This window comes from Amblyomma mixtum, chromosome 1 (genome assembly GCF_055824585.1).
Source record: "Amblyomma mixtum isolate Tamu chromosome 1, ASM5582458v1, whole genome shotgun sequence".
In the NCBI taxonomy this organism is placed as follows: domain Eukaryota; kingdom Metazoa; phylum Arthropoda; class Arachnida; order Ixodida; family Ixodidae; genus Amblyomma; species Amblyomma mixtum.
In genome coordinates, this window is record NC_143012.1 from 243,149,580 (window position 1) to 243,171,256 (window position 21,677).

The 21,677-nt window shown below is 46.4% G+C and overlaps 1 protein-coding gene across 2 annotated transcripts; it reads left to right on the top strand.

Annotated features, from left to right (window-relative positions):
* Positions 1–1,011: 1,011 nt before the first annotated feature.
* On the top strand, positions 1,012–17,869 carry LOC149371351 (serine/threonine-protein kinase PLK1-like). Of its 2 annotated transcripts, XR_016291944.1 has the most exons (8): positions 1,012–1,236; positions 6,612–6,719; positions 7,662–7,778; positions 10,129–10,442; positions 11,859–12,058; positions 16,120–16,265; positions 16,793–17,065; positions 17,440–17,869. XR_016291944.1 is itself a non-coding variant. In XM_089585154.1 (7 exons), exons 1-6 carry the CDS (start codon positions 1,120–1,122, stop codon positions 16,263–16,265), a joined length of 1,002 nt encoding a protein of 333 aa, XP_089441280.1. In that variant the 5' UTR covers positions 1,012–1,119; the 3' UTR covers positions 16,793–17,161. The 2 variants fall into 2 exon arrangements, 1 of the variants encoding a protein (XP_089441280.1); XM_089585154.1 differs by lacking the exon at positions 17,440–17,869 and having other exon boundaries at positions 16,793–17,161.
* The last annotated feature ends 3,808 nt before the right edge of the window (positions 17,870–21,677 follow it).

Sequence of the window (21,677 nt, forward strand, 5' to 3'; positions counted from 1 at the left end):
CGTCGAGGGCTATGTACTCTCGACCACTTAACGCGACCTCTTGCCAAGCTCTTCCCGGCGAATAAAATGTTTTACAATCAATGTACGGTAGAGGCAAGTTAACTACTAGATGCTATATTCACACGCTTATAATAGCAATGCGCGTTACAATATCAATAAAATACTCAGCATCTCTTCCTCTTTCGCTCAGCGGTTACGCAATTCCAGAATTCAACTGAGAGGACAGAAGACAACAAAACTGAAGACCTATAAGTTCTGACTACCAACTGACTGGAAATGCAAGCACACTTTTAATGATACCAGCGAGGCGCACAAAGAAATAAGAACTTTTGCCACTCAGATAACGTGGCTGCATGCAAGCATTGCGCAGTTTGCTTTTTGTTTTACGTGTGTGCGATACAACTGCAGCATGCTTCATGTCCTCGTTCGACTTTCGAAAATGAGCGTCGGAATGCGTGATTCATAGACAAAAAGTTTGCCTGCGTCTAGCGGAGGTGCAGCCTTCAAGTTTATCACACAGCACATTACAGCACAGTTTATCAGGTCAGCAGTGGCACCTGTAGGCGTGTTAGAGACAAATGATAAGAATACTGAAACAGCTTAAACTTATCTAAAGCCGAGCAGCATCGATGACCTTCTGGAAGCTGGCCTAGAAGTGGCTGCCAGTCGAATTCCGGCTGGCCGTGTGCCCGTGACTTCTCAAAGCCAGGCATATCTGCGGAAGCGCGAACTGGAGCGAGGAAATGATCAGCAAACACAAAATAACGGGCTGTCCTCGTTTCCTGGCATCAGTTCGCCTTTCTGCTGATACGTCGAACCCAACTAGCTCAAACCAAAGTATTGCTGTATCGGAAGTTGGGCCACACGGGGCTTAAGATAGTTGCAATCCACGTCATGGTGAGATAAGGCCGTGGCAGCAGTTAAGAAACGCGATGCACGTGTGAGAAAGGGGATGGCGTAGATGGGGATGTGTTACTCGCGCAGAGTAACCAGTAGAGCGCCTTCTTTTCGTGCGCGCGGCACTCTGAACCGACGTTGTCAGAATCGTCGCCCATCAGTCGGCATCGGCAGTGTCGTTCGTTGGTGATGAAACCGTGACCGCGGGCTGTCTCGTGCGGGATGCCTCCGGCCGACGCGGCCTTGACTAGCAATGTGGCGGCCATCAGCGAACGTCCAGAGGTGGTCATCGACACGAATTCTCAGAGAGAATACATCCGCGGCAAGTTCCTCGGCAAGGTATGTCGTGTCCTTGAGACACGAGCATGTGGCGTTGTATGCTGTAGAACTCGCTGGCGAAACTTTCTAGCCTGTACTTGACAAAGTCGATTGGAAGGAAAAAAAATGAAGCTTGTAGTTTGAACATTGGGTAAAAAGCATGTGCTGTTTTAGCAGGCTAGTGGGAATAGATATGAACGTGTAGTGGTACCTGAAGAAGCAAAAGGTGGCTGTCAGGTTGGACAAGCCTACACATGCAGTCCAAATCTATGGGAAAAGAGATCAAGGGAGCGCGCCGCAAACAGCCTCAAACTGCACGTGTGGCGATTTTCGGTGGCCGCTCTCAGAAACCAGAGGTACAGTATTTTCAGCTGCTAACTACCCGGCGCCCCCATGTTTTTTTAAGTACGCAGAGCATTGTGCGAGCATCCGATAGTGATAGCGAATTGGTATTCCAGTGCCCGGCAGTGCGGCCCAGTTCAGTGATTGCTATTTTTTTTATCCGAATTTTGTGTTTTCTTTGCACGCACCTTCCCTCTGCTTCATTGTTGGTGGGGACATCGCGGTATAATAAATTGCGATGCTGACCTTTAATACATTTATCCGCTGGCGGGGTTGCCGACAGCGGTAAATAGATTCATTTTCACCATGTTCCGAAAAAAGACTGCTGAGCGTCCAGCACTTACTGTTTGACGCTGCTTGCTACGTGCTGCTGTGTTCCCTTTCATAAAGCTTTTGACTGCACAAGTGGAAGTGCCGTGTGTACTGCGGTGTAGAGTGAGCGTATTTTTTTCCTGATAATAAGAGTATTCGTTGGTTCCGAACTGCATCAATTAAATTTTTCCCCTTGTTTCGTACTTGCAAACTGATAATTCCATTTATTGTGGTTGTGCTACATTCAGAAAGGCATGATTAATATGAAAGGGTGCTGACTCATGCCGGTGCGGTCGGTCCCCGCGGTTGTGGTACTCACAAAGCTCTCCTAGGGAAAGCTTTGTTATTCGAAGCTACAACAGGACTGTTGAGGACTAATATGTATCGTCAGGTACCATGAGATACACATTATGCGGTGCGTGTGTAGAGGAGGAGGAAATTGCTTAAGACAATTTTTCTCTGTAAGGCCTTCACCCTACAGTGGAAAGCAGCGGCGCTGATTTATTCAATGCAATCGGGTTTAAGGACAGTGATGGTAAAATATTTTAAGCGGATAGAAATAAATAAGGAAAGCTTATCTGACTGGTGGCTAAAATCAAGACGAGTCAAAGTTCGTGAGTCAGGGCTAGCTGGCGTGAGCCACCACCCGGTGTAAATGGTTAAGCCTTATGCATTAATCCGTCAGCACGGGGGCGAACTTCGAGGGGAGGGGGGTCTCATACTTTAGCTCGCAATAGTACCTAAAATAGACTTCACGCTGCGTGAATGATCGTGCGAAAGAGCATGATCTATCGTTATCGGCGATGAAGGGTTCTGATTGGCCTAAGCACTGTAGCGCCCGCAAAATGTGAGCCTGGACTGAGTGAGATTAGCATTTCAGGTAAGGGCCATAATACTATCCCGCAAGAACATATGAACGCCTACTTTGTAAAAAAAGAGGCACGACTGTATCAGCGACCCTTTAGTTGTGCTATACCAGATGAATATAGCGTTTTGGGGTTAGATAACTTAAGGTACTGCCTTGTCTGCAAAGTGTCACTTGTTTTCTGGCTAGACATGCTTGTTTTGTCTTTCTGTCCGCAAAATATGCTAGCGAAATTTCAATACAAACAGTCAACAGTGTAGCGCTCTTTCTGTATCGCGTCTTCTGTGTTCTCGCGCAACATTTTCATGTCTGAATTACATCAATTTGCCGACATGTTCTGCTCATCAAGAGCGATCGAGGATTCCTACCCTTATAATAAAAGCTTTAAAATTCCAAACAAAATTTGTTTTATCCACTGCGGCTTCATTTAGAGCAATATACACACTTTCTTCACACACATCACTAAGAGCAGGAGCTATGCAAGTGCCGATAAAACCCGCTTGCTTATGAACAAACGCCTTATCATTGCATTCAATGTTGAATTCAAATAAATTGAAAGTCATTTAAAGAAACCTTCCGCAGACAACCATGCTACATTGCTATATGGTATTGAGCCGGATAAAGTAATGCACTTTTCCACATATAAGAGCAGGCCAAACGCGAAAAGCAGACAAAAATTATTTCCCAAGAAATAACTGTTTTTAGAATTTTGGATCTGAACGCGGTAATCTCTTTTTTAGAATTTTGGATCTAAAAGCGGTAATAAATATCTGCAAGACTTTTTTTTTTTTTTGCAGGAAGAGCGCAACTGATTTCTGATACGCATTTTGCGAGTTTTTGTGTTTATCATGGTTTCGAAAAATGTGGCGTTAATTTCCCAAATATTTTGCGCCAGTCTACTATGATTTAGTTTATTGCAAAGAGCTTTGCCTGTAGACTAGTTCTTTTACTGATACCTCTTGGGTCGTTTGCAGAATGGACGAAACTGCGTCCAAGGGCAATTTTCCAAACTGATCTCCTGCCAAAACAATGAACCCACCTTCCTTATCAAAAGGGTGAAGGGAAAGATTAAGTTTGCTCAAAGTTGAAGCCACACGGCTTAGCCTTATGCGCTACCTCAAAACGTCCACCGCTTATCAGCGCGTCAACGCCTTCCGAAATGAATCCTTCGGCTTCACTGCTTCCCGCAAATCGCCAAACACGTTGTTCAAGGGACAATTGTTCTGGGGCACTAAACTTTGGCTTGACGGCGAACTTGGGTTCAATACCTTAACTTACACACTAAAAAAATTCAGTGTCCCAAATTGGCACTCCGGGTAAAAGGGGATATTGGAGGCTCTTCCCTGAAGCGTGAATTCGAATCAGCGTTGGCGCGTCGGGTTTAGGCTGCCCCTGACATTTCCTTGGGAGCGCCATATTGTTAGACACCCTGTTCTCACAGCAATCCTCACACGGGAAAACTAGTCGGCGTGAAGTGGCAGTGTGTGGGCAAGCACTCTTGCGTTTTTTTTTTTTTTTCACATCCAGCAAGAATGGCTGTCGCATTAGTGTTCGGCGGCACACAGCAAATTCGCGGGTTGGAACCACTGCGGCCGCGTTGACAAGAGCACGAAATGGACGTGTGCTGCGCGATGTGAATGCACGTTGAAAATGCGGCAGTTTTATTCGCCTTTTAGATATACTCACGCGTTAGGCCGACCCCGCAAGCGTTTTTGTGTGTGCGTCCCTTCGTGTGCGCGCGTGTTCGATACATAGTGGTCCAATTCTGGAAAGGTATTGCCACGTATCATTGCAGTGTCCGTTCGTTCGCGCTCAAGGCCGCAGGAAGGGGTGTTATCATTTTTGTTCCTGACGCGAGAAGCGACCGGACTAAACTCGATTGATCGCAGCCATGAAGAGCTGCATCTAAGTTTTTCCAGATTACTGTAGGTGATCTTGACCGGTTATGTAGAAGTTTTCTTGCGGGCTTTAAATTGAGCGATACGGCGGACATTCGTAGTTCGACGACTGGCAAGCAGGTTTGTTGCTTACACCGCTGCCGTGCTGCTCAGTTCTTTTTCGGGCGCAAGTCCGCCCAAATAAAGAGCTTCGTTTGCAAATCTTGTTGCTGTATTCCTAACCGCTGGACTGCCGTCACTACAACGCGGCAATATTGTCGGCATTCCGAAACTTTTTCCAATTGGTGATGTCACCGGCTAAACGAAATAAAATCAAACCTGGTCATTTTCATATTTTGATTCATTTTAATGTTCTTCACCAGCGACCACCGCGTGAAATTCGTTCATTCCAGTTAAAGAATTTATCCTTGAATGAAATACAGTTTTGGCTTCGCTTCCAGCAACGAAATGTTGATTGTCGTCCAAAGTAATCTCTTTACATTCTTACTTTAGAAAATGCCATTACACTGCGCTACGGAGCAACGCATTTCGGCCATTGCAATCATTAACCACGCAGCTGCGAAGCCTGCTGTATAACGCCCATCAGAACGTCTCGGCAGTAAATTTGTCTCGTTACTTGCCATCTCTGGCCCTTGCAGCTGTTACAGCTCCGAAGTCCGTGCCAGGAAGCAGATCACGTGACAACTACATCGCTAAGTGGCGCTTACTTGCTAGTGTGACAGCCGCGTAGTTTTGAAAAAAAATGCAGGATGGCCAAAACTAATTGCACAGCAGCGTTTAGCCCAACCGTACTTTAGAAATTCTGCTACATCTATTACTCTCGACTGTCTACAAATCTCTAGTCGCAAAGTCGCACCTAACTCTAACGGCTAAAATCTGCAGCCACTTCCCCGAAGAGCACGATGAGCGACCAACGCAATCTGGTTCGCAAATGATACACGCAGTGATCGCGCAATGTACGATCGAACGACGGCTGGGTTTACGTTACGGGAGGGTTCCATCGTGTAAGAAATATGCGTCGGCACGGACATGAGGACCTTTTCGCTCAGCGTACTTGCGGGAAACGACCCTAAAGCGTTCGTCCTCTGTTCGAGCCGCCACCCTTCCCTGACAGTGACCACCCGCATACGTTAAGCTCTAGGAGCAGAATGCTCCGCTTCGGATTCATCCATGGCCCTCCCGCCACACCATTGATGGACCACGTGTCCGCTGACGATTTTGGGATTACTGAACCGGCCACGGTTGTTACTGTGAATCACTCCACATGCACCACAAGAGGAATGAGCCGCATCTATAGCGAACATGGTGAACAACATTGTGGTGAACAACACGGACTGAAGGGAAGAAAGTAGACAGGACAAGCGCTGACTTCCGCTGAGCTGTGTGCCTTTCGGGAACACCGCCGCCTTCTCACTGCTTTCTCTCATCTCCCGCTTTAGTTTTTCGCTCCTCTCCCCGTTCGGGAGATGGAATGAGGTTAGGAGGGTATGTGGGCGGCTGGACCACTACGCCTACGCGAGAACGGGAAACTAAACTCTCAGGAGTTCTCTATTGGAACTTCATTTACCCGAGTGTTGGTTACACACGGTTCATGGGTTTTCTACAACCGCTGCCAGTAGTGCTAATATGTCGCCACGGAGGTCCCGCGAAAGAGCGTTTCATTCCAATTTGTTCTGTCTTCTAACAATGCTTTCCTGCGTCTCATTGCTTCAAATATTTGCCTTTCAGCTATCCCTTGTTAAAGTAATATTGCTTTCATTTTAAAACGTGTTTTCAGCAATATTATGTTCCTTTCTAGTTCCTTCCATTTCACTTGCGTTTGAAATAGTCATTTTCTACAATTGACCGCCAAGCCCAATTTGCCTTGTAGTGAACTGCTACACTGTGTGTGCGGTCAGAAAATATTTCCCTCAGCCAGTGCGATACCATTTGCCCATCATGTGTATGCCCATGCAAAATGTCTGTCATTTCCTTTTCAGGGCGGACATGCGCAATGCTACGAGTTCATTGACAAACAGACGAACACGGTCTACGCAGGCAAGATCGTCTCCAAGACAAGTCTTAACACACCGCGCCTCCAGCAAAATGTAGGTTGCTGTTCCCAGACTTCTTTTCCCCATTTCTCGGCTCGTTGAAAATTTCTAGAAGGGGCTCTGGACGACATCACTGAGTTTTTGTTCTCAAAATATTGGTTTGGTTTGGTTTGTGGGGTTCAACGTCCCAAAGCGACTGAGGCTATTGGAGACGCCGTAGTGAAGGGCTCCGGAAATTTCGACCACCTGTTATGTAGCTTTTCCTGTGTACTTCATTATTTGTCGAGCAGACTTTTTTCGCACGAAAAAATTGCGCAAAAGCATTTTCCCGCCATTTTATTCAAACTCGTGACGTCAGGTCTGACAAAAGCAGTGATCACCCTTTAGAAGTGAATGGCGGTGGCTACCAAACCTCAGAGCTCCTCGATCTAAAGCATGTTTTGAGGCGCCGCTCCTTGCTTGCGAAAACGCCCCGGGTAGCGCGATCTGTATTTCGTTTTCTACTTTTTTTAGCTTACAAATTTTTCGTTTTCAGTGAAAGTAGCTTATATACTACTTGAACGCAGTAGCATATTGACACAGACCAGCTTCAATCTTTCAGGGTAATTTCAATGCCCCTGAAAAACAATCTAAACAAAAATGTGCCTACTTTCGAGAAAATAAGGAGCAAGCTGTCCTCTAGCCCATTTCTTTTTTTGTAAAGGAGAGTGCGCTAGAAAACAGCTTACTACTTATTTACTTTCTATTCGTGGAGCGCTTTACCTTGGGAAGGTGACAAGCGTGAGACATTATACTCTGTTCATGCTGTAAAATTACCGCAGCTGCATTATTACAAGACATTTTAGTGATCCAACTCCTTTCATCACAATGTCCTTCTACCGTTTCAGAATGTGTTCAGAAATGCTACTTTGGATCCGCTTCTTTCATTATATTCTTTCATTGTACTTTCCCTTAATAAACCAACACCCCTGCTTCTTATTTGTTTGTTGCGTGCAGATGGAGAAGGAAATCCGTATCCACAAGAACCTGCGTCACAATCACATCGTTCGTTTCTATGGCCACTTTGAGGACGATGAAAACTACTACATAATCTTGGAGCTGTGCCCACGACAGGTGCGTCGATGTTCCTCCCTTCCCTGGATCCTATTTGCAATTATTTTCTATACGTACCTTCCACAAGACTAAAGCAATCGGGCTGCTTGTTCATAATGGCAGAGTACTCAGTTTTGCGTTCATGCAGTAACCAGTCAGTATTACCAGTTTTCAGAATTTCGCTTCTTCGCATTGCGCTTCACACAAATAATGGCGTCCTTGTCCGTCAGGAATACGAGGGTGCAGACCAGAACTCAAGTGCTCTTGCTTTACAGGTGTGCAGTCAGCGCCAAATTAAAAGCTAACAGGACAACGAAAACAGAAACCGCAAAGAAGGAAGAGTTTATCTGGAGGAGAATGCATGCCAGTGCACATGATTTTCAGTTAAACGGCCCGAGCAGCTTAGAGAAGTTTTAACGAGCCCAGCCTCTTTTTTTCTAGTGCACATTCTAATATTTGTGCGTTCGCTTTCAGTTATCCTTTTCGCATTTCATTTGACTTCGCCGGTACAAGGTATTCTCGTTCAGAACGATGTTGGCACATTTCACAATATATATGGGAACTAAGGCTACATACTTGTTAACTTATCCTTTTCCGCCATTAGTCGGACGTGCAGCTGTGAAGTCAAGCCTCTCATTATGAAATGAGCAAATCTGACAGACGACGGATATAAAGGACGTCGCACTCGTGCGTTTCTCGTCTAGTTCATCGTCTGCCTTCTATGCAAATTTCATATCACAGAATCCAACCAGCCAGACCAGCAACCCACGCTGCTAAAGAGAAGCCATTCTAACAATATTTGCCAGACACTTTACCGATAGCTGAAGATTTCATGCTTGTGCGTTAGGCGATTCGTCCTTATGCATGACCTTTGTTATCCATCTAGTTCCTTTATTCTCTCTGTGCGGGGGACAGCCGACCACAATCTCTTAATGCGATTGCATTAAAACCCTCATTGCAGCGATTTCTCTCTGACGGTCTCTGAAGCCTACGAGAAAGACTTGTGGCATAAAGCGGGATGCGAACACCGTGACGGTGAGGACAGCGAAAACCTTCACTGACCGATGCTTTAGACCACTCTGTCTTTGCCGCGTTCTTTCTCCTCGCACCTGAAACTACCAGCCTTATTAACTGTGCTTTGAATACAGCCTACTTCAAATTTCTTCTGTGCGTGCGAAACTCCAAACACAAAAGCACACGGGCACTTGTACGTGCGAGCCGAAGTTCGAAAAAGTTGAAAATTTAAAATTGTTTTTGTTTAGGCAAGGAAATGACGCAGTAACTGTCTCGCATATCTCAGTGGACACCGAACCGCGCCGTAAGGAAGGGATAAAGGAGGAAGAGAAAGAAGAAAGAGGTGCCGTTGTGGAGGGCTGCGGTATAATTTTGACCACCTGGAATGTTTAATGTGCACTGACATCGAACAGCACACGGGCGCCTTCTTGCGTTTAGCCTCCTCGGCCAGTTTTGTGCGACCACTGTCAAATGCAAGAGCCCACGGGTATAACTGTCACAATGGGTACCACGGGCACTTTCATGCCCCGAACCAGTCTTCGAACGCTTCTCATTTGAACCAGTTGGAGAAAATCGAGAATAATTTCAAAGAATCAGAAAATATGCGGACAAATCTTTTGCCAATTAATAACTTTTATTGCAATTGATAAGAATGGGTTCAGTTCGTGAGCTCAAATCGCTTACGAAATCGGAGCACTGATGATTACATTCTTGATCGTCACAATCGTGAAATCTAGTGCTAAGAAAGACTTATGCAAAGTGAACGCAAGAACTGAACCAAATAGCACTAAATCAACAAAGTGGCATGGTATGTTTTCAATTTTCGTGTGTTGCGCAACTGCTGATGCTCCCTTTATTTATATCTGCAGGCTGACAACATATTTAGGGTTGTATTACCTCCAAACAGCTTCAACGGTATTTCTTTATACGAGTATTTATTTCTGCCAATATTCTCTATTGATATTATAGCGGGAACAGGTCCAAACAGCTTCTACAGTATTTGCTTATACGAGTATTTATTTCTGGCAATATTCTGTATCGATACCTCAGCTGAAACAGGTCTCCTTGCGTTTCTTTAATCGTTATATAGGATGAAGGGCTTAACTGATCACTGCCTCCGTAGCTGCTACAGCTGCATTTAATCTTGATTAGCCTTTGTGTGGAAAGCGCTTTTGGTACCGTGAAAAATAGCTTGAATCAGTCCTTCTCGACAGTGATAGATTTGAGCAAGATTTCTACTGTTGTCTCGTCCCAAACTAAAACCCTAGGAATTCCTACTTTAAGTCCTTGTTTTGGGTACTGAAGTGTCTCAACAAGAGGGCTCTTCCCAAAGCTTCATAGCGCATTTTCTTCGCAGTCTCTGATGGAGATGCTCCGGTGCCGCAATACGCTGACCGAGGCCGAGGTGCGGTATTTTCTGCGCCAGCTGCTCCTCGCCTGCGAGTACCTGGTGCAGGAGAAGGTCATCCACAGAGACCTGAAGCCCGGAAACCTGCTCCTGACCGAAGACATGCAACTCAAGGTAGCCGACTTCGGGTTCGCCACCCGCGCCTCCCGCAAAGGGGAACTGAAGAAGACAATCTGCGGCACCCCCAACTACGTCGCCCCCGAGATCTTGGTCAGGACGGGCCACAGCTACGAAGCGGACATCTGGTCCGTCGGGTGCATCATGTGAGTCCCGAGTGCGCTGTATCTTCCATGCGGGTTTGCGAGTGCTGTTAACCTAACTGCGCTGAGATGTTTGCAACCAGTTTACAACGGGGATGTTTAGGAGTGATCGGTCGCTATCTTAAAGGTGTCAGTCTGCAGTGGCATTCAATTGGCAGTCTATCAGAAATGAGTATTTCAAAATCTGTATATTATATTGCTTATCTGGTCCTATGAAGGCAATAACAAAGGTCGACCTCACACTCTGGACAATTGGGCATTGCTGAACGAAACTAGACAAAAGCCGACGGTGACGGTACGTTGTGTTTAATTTACTCGCTCTGCTGGTAGTCAGGATACATTCCTTGAAGCAGACAGATTTCGTGAGCGTGACGCAAGTAGCTAATTGTGTTAGTTCAAACTGGAGGCGCGTTTATTTCTTCTCCTGGAAATAATCGCCATATATTTCATGGTTTCGCTCTCCATTGTCATCTCATAAAATGTATTGAAAAGGCCCACAGCCACAATACTGCAAGGGGTGCTACCGCTGACAGTTCTGCTGCCGGCAAAAAATTTGTGGATATCTGTGACATATATCAGTAACCTTTTTATGCGAGAGCGTAAGGAAATAGTTGTGCTGAAAACCCACCGTCGTCTGTAAATGCGCCAGTCGGAAAATAATCCCAGTAGTTTCAAATAAAGGTAACAGATTGGGTGAGGGTCCATACGCAGCGAAAATTGGCGAGGATGTTCCTGTATGGGAGCATTAAAGAATATAAAAATAATTCCTTAAAAGAAATTAGCCGGCGTTGCGGGGCGAACCCAGGCCCTCCCGCAACGCATAGTCCACGAAGAATCATTGGTTCAAGCGTGTCGGAGGGGCACCTAGTGAACGCGCAGTTGTTTGTATGACTTAGTATTGTGTGTTTATAGCGGTAGTATGTAGCGGTGTAGTCTGTCCTGAAGTTTAAGCTACATGGTGATTGGTAACGGTAATTGGTAATCAGTGATTGCGATTGCAATCGATGCCCGTGATCTGCAAAGTGATTATAGATTAATAATCTGAGTAGTATAGATTGATAATCGGGGAGTAGTGATTGCTGTTAGATAATTGTAATCGCTAATTGTGGTTGATATTTGGTAAATTAATGCCTTTTATGACTGGGAACTAATACTCGTGATTTCGGAGTCTTTAAGTGGGGATTTGTAATCGATAATTGTGAATTGAAAACATGACTTCTCGTGACGGCTGCCGTGGGGAGCCGGCCGTGGCGACATGTGTGGAAAGTTTCCATCGCGCGTTAGTCATGCTAGGGCTCGCCCTTAAAGGGAACAGGACATTGCAGCTTACCTTTCAAACCGTAACGTGTTCACACGGTGCCTGCCACACACGGCGCGGACTCACGTCAACGTTGACAAGCTGGGAACTATTCTTCACAGGTACGCGCTACTCGTGGGCAGTCCCCCGTTCAAGGCGTCGTCACGGATGAAGATCTACAACCTAGTCAAGAAGAACAAATACCATATCCCCTCCACTGTGTCCTCCCACGCTAGCACCCTCATCCAGTGGATGCTCCATCCGGAGCCCGGACTGCGGCCGAGCATCGAGGCCATCATGCACCACGATTTCATGACAACGGGTATGGTTTACTCCAGCATTGTTGCTAGGCTTCGTTGGAAGCGACACACAAACACCCGCTCAAAACGTTTAATGTTAGAGCACCTTAAAGAAGCCCGGGTGGTCTAAATTCTACCGGAGCCCGACAGTAGATCGTTCCTTATGCCTGGGTGTCGCTGTGGAACGTTACCTCACAATGTTCGCTTATTTTGTTTGTGTGTCCTCTGTTCATAGCCTACGGAACGCAGCCTCTCTTTTTGTTTTGCGATATCGGATCAGACCGCTCTGCATTGGTTATCATCGCACGCAGCAGTTTCCGCAACGTTCTGAATTGTGGTCGCTTTAAGGTGCCCTATGAAGAAAGATTGTTTTAACCTCTAAATTGAGCGTCGCCGTAGGCGACGGACATTGTGACCTCGATGGCCATCGAATATGGCTGCTCATATCAGCGCATCGAGTGGCCTTGTTTGTGGGCAAAAGTTTGCTCGGTAAACGAATTTCTTCGCCATTTTCTTTTCTTTAGCCTTTGTCTGTGCATAGGCCTGTCGTGATGATCGCGTTATACAACTTATTAGCGCAAATGCGCGCGCTGGTCGTTTTTTACTGTAGAAAGCAAATTTGAAGTAACGCAAGCAGCTGCACTTCCTAGTTCGAGCAAAAAAAAAACACATTTGGTCACCCTATAGCCCTTTGCCGTGGATGCAGAATGTACTGTCTTGAAGTAAAGGAGTTCAGCCGCGACGGTAGGCAAGTGTGTCGGTAAAACCGGTTCAGAATGAAGCAAACTAAGCAGCAAATCGGAAACCCTTCCGTCACTTGTGTGCGAAAAGCCAAATCGATGCCTAATGAGTTGTAGCATGAGCATGACATCTTAGAAACTTGGCATGGTGGAATGCAGCTAAAGGTCGCATCCCACTGTTAATAAGCATCTGCTGCTTTGTGCATCCTCCCCTTTGTTTGTTTAAATAAGGGGGCAATCACTCATTGGCCTCTACCCAAGCGCAGCCATACTCCTACGAAGGAAAGCTATACAGCTTCCACAGAAACATCGCAGTTAGAGAAATTTGTGCTGGTCCGGGGTTCGAACCCAGGAACACCACTTCACCGGAGCTGTCACTCTATCAACTAAACCAATCGAAACGGCTAGCATATAGTAGCGCTAGAGCAAATTCATCAAAAGCTCGAAGTAGGACCAGTGTTGGTCAAATGTTTGTGGGAATCCCCCAATGCGGAGTAATTTTTAGATAAGGGAGTAATTACTCATTAGCATCTTCCCCGGCGCAGTCATATGGCTCCAATGGAAAGCTATACTCCTTCAACAGAACTAGGCATTGAGTTGGAGAGTATTTTACTAGCTTGGTAGCTTCTCGTCGCTGCGGCTGACACTGAATTACTCATTCGCAAGTTTCCCCTCAGGGGCATCTGCGAAATTCAGGTGGTGATGAGTTGCGATACTACGGTTACTTGAGCCTCCGCAGTGCGATACCACGGACCCGAGCACCTACGCTTAGCCGTGCGTGGCATGGCCGTGTTCGGGCAAAAGGGGATCCTGATGGTTGAGTCGACACAATGTGTTTAAACATTTAAGGCCCCTCAGCTTCCCGCAGACGCCACCTCCGGGCTGAATCCCCCCCCAGTGGGAAATCGGCCGTCACCTTTTCTTGTCTTCCCCTCCATCTTTCACTTTTCTATCTTCTTTACAACAGCTGTCCTATTTCCTACTCTCTTCTTGATTTTTTTCTTATTTGCTGGCGCCTAGGGTTAACCTTGTGTGGCGAACTACCCTACGTCACGTCATATTGGGTTATATTTGTGGTGTACAGTTGGGTGAGCCGGGCCTGCTTGCAAGTTCCTGCCCACTCCTACCGTTGGGTTCCTTGCTGGGTAGCTTGCACCGCTGCCGATGAACACACATTTTACGGTTCCACAAAACGGTTGCCACCACATAATAGCGCGGCCCGAAATAACAGCTCTGTTCCTAACGAAAAAAACAAGAACCTTTCCCGAATTCTCATCTGGTAAGCAGTGTAGAAGCAGAAAACAGCAGGAAAATATCTTCAGTTATAGATTCTAAGTCTCCTTGGGTCTTGGCTACAAGGTAACGAAACTAGCCAGCGGCGACCTATTCCTCCTGATCTGTGAGCAAGCACAATACTGCACTCCGAAATCTAGTGACCTTAGGAATCATCGCTGTCTCCATTAGTACTCATCGATCCCTGAACACAGTGAAAGGTGCGATTTTTTTTAACACTATTTACTCATTCTCACCGAAAAAGAGACTGGAGTGTCTTTTATTTCCTCATTCCCACAGAAGAAAGAATACGAAGAATGAAGTCCGCCGAATAAAAATCTGTAAAAAATGATTAGGGAATACCCACAAAGCACACAGTCCTGACTTTTGCCGCTAGCCAACTCCCAGAAAACAGAAGTAGGGTATAGGAAAATAATTGCATGACCCTTCATCCCGAATCCTCGGCGCTGCTTAAACTGCCAAAAACACTGCCATGGCTCCCTGTGTTGTCGTGGCAGCAGAAACTTGTGCCAAATGAGTATCAAATTATTCCGAATCCTAGGACTGCAACGCTGCGCCATTATGTGTGAACTGTGAAAGCCATCACCCCAGGAGCAGGAAAGTGCGGCTAGTGTTGGTTTTAACAACTGCAGCGCACCTGGTGACAGGAGAAGGAATGATTTTTAAAAACGAATTATTCGCGCACATGCCGCGCACATGCACATAGCCTGAGAGGCTGCGGCGATGACTGAATTGGTTAAGGCACCAGGAAACGAAGCTGTTTTGTTATCTCTGGCGATGCTTCAAATCCGGCCACGACGATACTACGCTCCAAGTGGCTTTCCGCCGGTCGCTATGGCAGCCACTGGCGCTGGCGTCTGCACTGGCTGGAGAATGGCAATCATAGCAAGTTTCATCCCCCTGACCATCCCACTTATTCGTGGCGGACTTGGGAGAGATAGAAAGAGATAACTATAAATAGAAAGGAAAACATAACTTACGAAAAAGCACGTGGACGACTCCCCTCAACATTCCAGTTCACAGCAAAAACAAGTTTCGCAGATGTGGTGCGATGGGCCGAGGTACCACACCGGGCTGCGGCACTTGTCCCGGCCACACAGTATTACTTACGCAGACATCCTAAGCATACTTACAGCTCTTCACTCTAGAAAACTATCACTCCGCTAATCTGTGACATCATACTCATCATAACAGCCACAGCTCAAGGACAAAAATTAAAACTGCTGGGTTCCGAATCATGACAGAGTAAAAGGCAATGAGAGAGCAGACTCGTGCGCTGCTCAAGCTCGCGACAAACTTATAAAAAAGTAAATATGCCCGTTAAGGATTGTATAAACGTAGTACACCGTACATTAATAAAGAAAATGGCACTCTGCTTGGAAGAACGAAGTAAATAACAAACTACACTTGGTAACGCCAGTTTTAGGTTAATGGAAGTAATCCACACACTAGGAAAATTTCAAGGAAGTGACTCTGTGCCGGCTTCGTACAGAGCACGCACACCTTACTTACTTCATGCTGCAAAAACACGACAAACCCGCATACGAATCATGCTGCAATGAGCAAACACTAAACCACGTTTTATATTTGCGCAGGAAACTGGATATTAAGGAAAAAAACAATTTGCTGTGTTCTGCAATGAACGCATGAACACATACCGTTTCATCAAACATTGCTCTTAGGTGAAAGCAACCTTTCTGATTTGTCATCTCTTTTTAGGTTCTTAAATGAAGTAAATATTTTAAACAAAAAATAGATTGAAAAAATTTTTCAAACATACAAAACACTTCTAACCCGTTTTGGGGGCGTGATAGCCTCAGTCGCTTATGTGCCACAAAACACAACACAGCTCCTTCATAAGGTTTTTTTTTGCTTGCACAGCTTTCTTGCAATCAGGTTTATGAGCTCCTTTCCCCTTGAGTAAGAGCCACAACTTTTCTGTCACCAGATGTTCTCGATGTCTTCGTTCAAGCAGAGCTGATGACACCGCCTAGTTTCTGGCATTTCTCCTACTGCACGGCCCCTAAATGCCTGTCGCCCTTTCCATCTAGGGCTCCTTCCTGCACACCTTCCAGCATCCTGTCTCACAACAGAGCCTCACTTCGACGCACTAGGCAGCGCCCTGGACACCACTGACCGGAAGCCCGTCACGGAGAAAAAAGAAGGTCGTGGCGAGTTGGACAATGTCCCCAATTGAGTAAGTCTACATGAAACCGGCTGCATTACTTTACTACTTCAGCAGCTCCAGGGTTGTTTTTTTTTGCCATTCTTTGCACACCATCGGATCACATTCCCTGAAGTCTCATGTCTCTGCGACAACAAATAAGGCATTTTGTACCATTGTACCAGGAAAAAAAAGGCAGTCCGCAACAATTGCGTTACCAGGGCACAGTTTCTTTGCCGCAAAAATGACTCCACAAATCGTTATGCTGAGAAAGACGTCTATGCGGCGGTCTGATGGTGCAATATAACTTTAGGGGGCATTAAAGATTGTTTCGTGCTGTGAAGGCGAAAGCATTAGTTTGTCATCGTGAGCATTTCCATTGCGGTTCCATTGCCTGCTTCACCTCTAGAAGAGATCCTGTGAGGTACGTACCCAATATATGCGGTATCTTCTGAATGTTATGGAAGGTATGTAACCTCGTGGAAGAAAAACGCAGTATTTATCCGATAACGTTGCTTGTTCAAAGCCACAGAGCAACCTTCACGTTTTTTACCGTGCAGCCATCGGGCCAGGATGAGCGCCATTCGCAACACTGGCTGTCTCGGACAAGGCGCAGAAGCCAGGGTTGCGGGAGGCGCCTCTTCAAGCGTCGGCTTGAAGACCTGAGGAACGGCTGGCCTCTACCGCAAGGCTTCGGACGTCCGTATAAACCGTGGTAATGACGCTGCATTCTGGCGCAGCAGGTTTATTTGACTACTTTGAACGGGCTTCCAGCTCTGCGATGACGACCATCATCGTCATCGAAGACACCCGCATTATTCATTTTCATTAATGTAAGGCTGCTTTGCATTCTTCACATAGGTTGGGTGACAGTTCGCATGGAACCTTCCGCGAGCAGTGGAACCTTCTGGAGCAGTTCAGTATTCCTTTAATTTGCTTTACATTAATTTCTTACCCCAGCGTTGTTATTTAGGGGTTTGCGACATCGCTTTACGAGCTGGATTTTCTCACCTAGCAGGGCAATCAATGTCTTAGCAAATCGAGGATTACTAATGAGTTCTAAGTTTGACTCCTCTCCCCATTTCGTTCCAACCAATCCCTCCGGGTGCCACTTGGAGACACTTGTCTTGGTGAATATTGACGAGATGCCTCTTTGCTTGACGCCCTTGCAGGTCGGTATTCAATGCCTTTTCTTATACCTTTTCAGCTTCCCACCGGACCTGCGCTCGGCACTCAAGTACGCCTTGGCCTTCAGGGCAGCATTTCGCAGAAACGTGGCCTTTCGTATAATTTTCACTGCCACTTCATTAATGAAAGGAGTTTTAGTGACAAACAAGTGCATGTTTTAATCATTCGTACTCATCGACCAGTTTATATCAAACTGTGTTTGTGGCGCCTCTGATGGGCCTGTGTTGATTTAATTAGCTGGCCCTTTATGCAGTGTTCCATTGCATTATATAAAGATTATAGACAGTATTTTTCTTATTCACATGCCCTCCCAATGCTATTTCATTGTGGACGTATCCCCATGCTGTTTTTGACGATGCCTGCCTCGTACCCTGCATGGCTGCTACTCGGCTTTAATGTTGACGCCAATTGAGTCAGTTCTCAAGTGTACACAGAGGCTGACGTTGTAATGTGGGTACATTTTTTAATTTGCAAAATTTTGAATAAAGCGTTCTGCCGGCTGAGCTGTATTCATCTCTACTTACTGCAGCTGTAAGAAAAAGATTCACCACCACCTTCCAAGGCTAAAAAAAATACCCTACCCTTGCAGCTTAATTCTGACGCGACAATGTTAATGGCCATTTGTTTCTTTCTTAGTTACCACCTCTTTCCAATTACACATACTCATCAACGACCGTCAGCACGAATATTATTCCACATCATATATTAAGAGACGCACAAGGTCTCCCTTAAACCAAGTGGAATGAACGCGCCTCATTGTCATATGGTTAGCACGTCTGTATCGTAACCGAAAGGTGATAAGTCAGTTCCCATCTAATTACAGCTTTCTTTTCGGCGTGAATGATTTACTTCGCATCTATGCATGCGAAAATGACATGTCAGTCATATTACTACCTCGTAATCTGAATTTGATTCAAGCTTTAACCATTTTAATTGCACAGCTCAACGTGTGACGTCATAATCTTTTTGATCAATCGAGATTTTCTCATCTCCTCGCCAAGGGCTTCAGCGGTTTCTCTCCTGAAACCAGAGGCACAGTTTTTAATCAATGCATTCTTTCACGGATGCGTATTGTTCAGGGTGAGGCACTGCGTGAAGGTAGATTAATGTATGCGTGAAAGATTGCAGTGATGAAAACTGCCAGTTGCTTCCCAAAACGCAACTGGGATGTCGGTAGAAAACTTTTTAGCTGTTTTAGAATCTTACCTTCGTAGCAATTTTATCAGCTTTGACGACCAGTTTCACCTTCATCGCCACAGTGCTGTGCAACATATTTTATCTTGCATAGATCGCTCTACATGATCGCTTTAACCGTTTTAACAGCGACAAAAGCCTTAGGGTGTTCCGAGATCTATGTTCTACTTCTTGATTGTTTTGACTAAGCACGCCTCCTTTTTTTGGAAAGAGAACCAGTGTGTTAAGAGCTTTTAAACAACACGGCAAAGGGCTATCTTTTACGTATGAGCTTCCTCAGAAAGGAAAGCTTCTTAAAGCAAGGAACGAAAGGCACGTGGGCTGGGCGTATTAAACTCGTGCACAGACAGAGCTCTTGTCATACGACATTGCCCATTCTGAAATAGTAAACAGAGGCACAGCAACACAACACTGTGCTTCGAATCGGAGCTTCGGAGATCGGGTGTCCATGAGATGCAACCAAGTTTTGACAATAAATTGGAGAGGTCGTTTTCAGCTGGCTTCTCTAGGTCGGTCGTGACGGTTGTGGCTGAAACGCTTCTGAAGGAAATGGGTGTCGGCGTACGCATGCACGCATACACTAAAAAGCTTAGTACGTCGCACTTCATTTCTATCGCATATATAATTAATAGAGCCTTGGGGTATTCGACCTTGAATTTTTCAGCCTTGTACCGGTCTGCCACGCATCTCGGTGCCAATAAAGACATGTCTCCTAGCCGCATGACTAAAAGTTCATCCACTCGTTAAATATGCCGCTCATCGTGCTCTCGGGCCCCGCCGCGGTGGCTCAGTGGTTACGGTGCTCGGCTGCTGACCCAAAAGACGCGGGTTCGATCCCGGCCGCGGCGGCGGAATTTCTTTCGAGGAGAAATTCAAGAGACCCGTGCACTGTGCGATGTCAGTGCACGTTAAAGAACCCCAGGTGGTCGAAATTTCCGGAGCCCTGCACTACGGCGTCTCTCATGGCCTGAGTCGCTTTGGGACGTTAAACCCCATAAACCAAACCAAACCATCGTGCTCTCGTGGATGTTGAAACGTTGGCCGATGTCTTACTGCAAGAGTTCTAGTCTTAAGCTCACAAGAAGTGAAAATAACTCATTTTCGGTACTCAGGAGAGCAGGACTGCAGACTTCTCTTTTTTTTGTTGCATGTGCTATCATCCTGCCTCGTAGTATTTACCTTAAAATATATGACAAGAACTTTTGGAACTCATTGTATTATGGCAAGCCAGTGTAAAACTCAAAATCTTGGAAAGAGCGTTTTTGAAGCTCAGTTCTCCTCTGCAATATTTTGCCTACATGGTCACCATGTCCAACGAACTGCGCATTGGTTTTTGAATGTAAATGTTATTAGCGGGAAAATAAGCGCTTTATCAAGTATGAAACGTAGCTTTATTAATAGAACGTAGCCTAATCTTGGATCGATATACTTGTTTTCCCTCCCTGAAGTGAAAGGCTTCAAAGAAATCGGCGCCACTGGTATTCGCAGCTGAGCGGGCATCCCAAGGTACGGGACTTTATGCGTTCGAGAAATCAAATCCTTTAAGGTACCTATGCACGCGTGCTAAAATTAGTACAGCGGTGCCGAAATGAACATTTTAGGGATTTTAACAGAAGGTTCCGAGTCGCTGCTCTCAACGACCTCTTTGCTTAGTGGTATCTGCCACTCGTTGGCCCCATTTGCTTTCGCTTCGAAGGATACGCGTCAGCGCGGGCCCACTTCTATGTTCCACGTATCGCAAGCCGGGTGTCGCGACGCCGCGATGTTTTCTGCCGCGCAAACTTCGACGAAAGAAACGTCGCATGTATCGCTGAAATTTGTTGTTCCGCCTTTGTCAATCCGAACTCCTTTATAACAATGTACAAACACAGTTCAACTACTCCCTTCCGCCCGACACGTTTTACCCTTCGGCAGCGCCAGCAACAGTGCGCTCCAATAAAATCGACCGCTATTTCTGATTTGTAGTTCAAACGGGAGGGGACAAAAATCTATAGTTTCACAACACCAAGCATGCCAGACAAAACATATTTAATTGTGCATGACTCTGAGCTTCTTCAACGGCTTTTAAATGCTTAACGTTTCAACTCCGCACTTTTTTTTCGTCGACGCTGGAGTATATATGGCGACAGCATCCTGAATAAACCCTTGCTGCCACTTCAGCGCTGTGTTTGTCCCTTTGTGTTTGTTGCGAAAGCAACACTACGCTAGTCGCGGAGCCCTTTCGCGGCGCCGAGGAAAGGCCATACTGCGCATGTGCGAGGAGCAGTAACGTCACACGGCGCACAGCTGGCGCGCCGCCGCCGTCGCTGCGCGGGTGACTCAGAGGTGCCGCCGCCACGCTAGCCAGTTGCGTATGCGCAGTAGCGGCGCATAGATAGCGTGCCGGGGCCGCCGCCGCTGCCGCACGCTCTCCATCGCCTCTCTCTCTCTCTCTCCTCTGTGATGGGCAGTAGCGGCGCATAGCTAACGTGCCGGGGCGGCCGGCACGCCAGCTGCGCGTAGTGACGTCACTTGCTCCTCGCGCATGCGCAGTATGGGTGGGCAAGAGCAAACGAAACGACGAGACTGTGGGCAATGCAGCTCACGCAACAATATATGGCTACGCGCAGATGTTGCTTTCGCAGTGCTCCAGGTTTAACCAGAGCTAAACCACAGCCAATTTCTTCTTGGTCTTGTGACGTGGCGCCGCTTCGCTTGAAAATATGCCTCACCAACTGGCCCACCAGTTCATATTTAACTGAGGAATACGTCTAAGTCTGGTAGACAACGGCGTGACTTCTGGGGTTATATCTACGAAACTTTTCGCTTTAGAATCGACGCACTTCTCCGCGGTTTGTCGCGCGCCAATGGCTATTTCACTACGTGACGTCAGGCGGGCTGACGTCACGCGGCGAAGCGGCAATGTCGGGGGGGGGGGGGGGGACCGCCGAGAAGCAAGGGGGTTCAAAACATCGTGGACCCCCTTGTTCTCTTATCGTAGCTGGGTCAAGATCATTTGCCCCTTCGTAGAAATCGACATTGACTTCTGAACATTCATCTGCACCTTATCAATTTACAAGCCAG

Coding starts and splice junctions, on each gene's coding strand:
- LOC149371351 (XM_089585154.1), top strand. CDS start 1,120: ATGCCTCCGGCCGACGCGGCCTTGACTAGCAATGTGGCGGCCATCAGC. Junction 7,779..10,128: donor TGGAGCTGTGCCCACGACAG/GTGCGTCGATGT, acceptor TTTTCTTCGCAG/TCTCTGATGGAGATGCTCCG. Junction 12,059..16,119: donor CCACGATTTCATGACAACGG/GTATGGTTTACT, acceptor CTTTCCATCTAG/GGCTCCTTCCTGCACACCTT.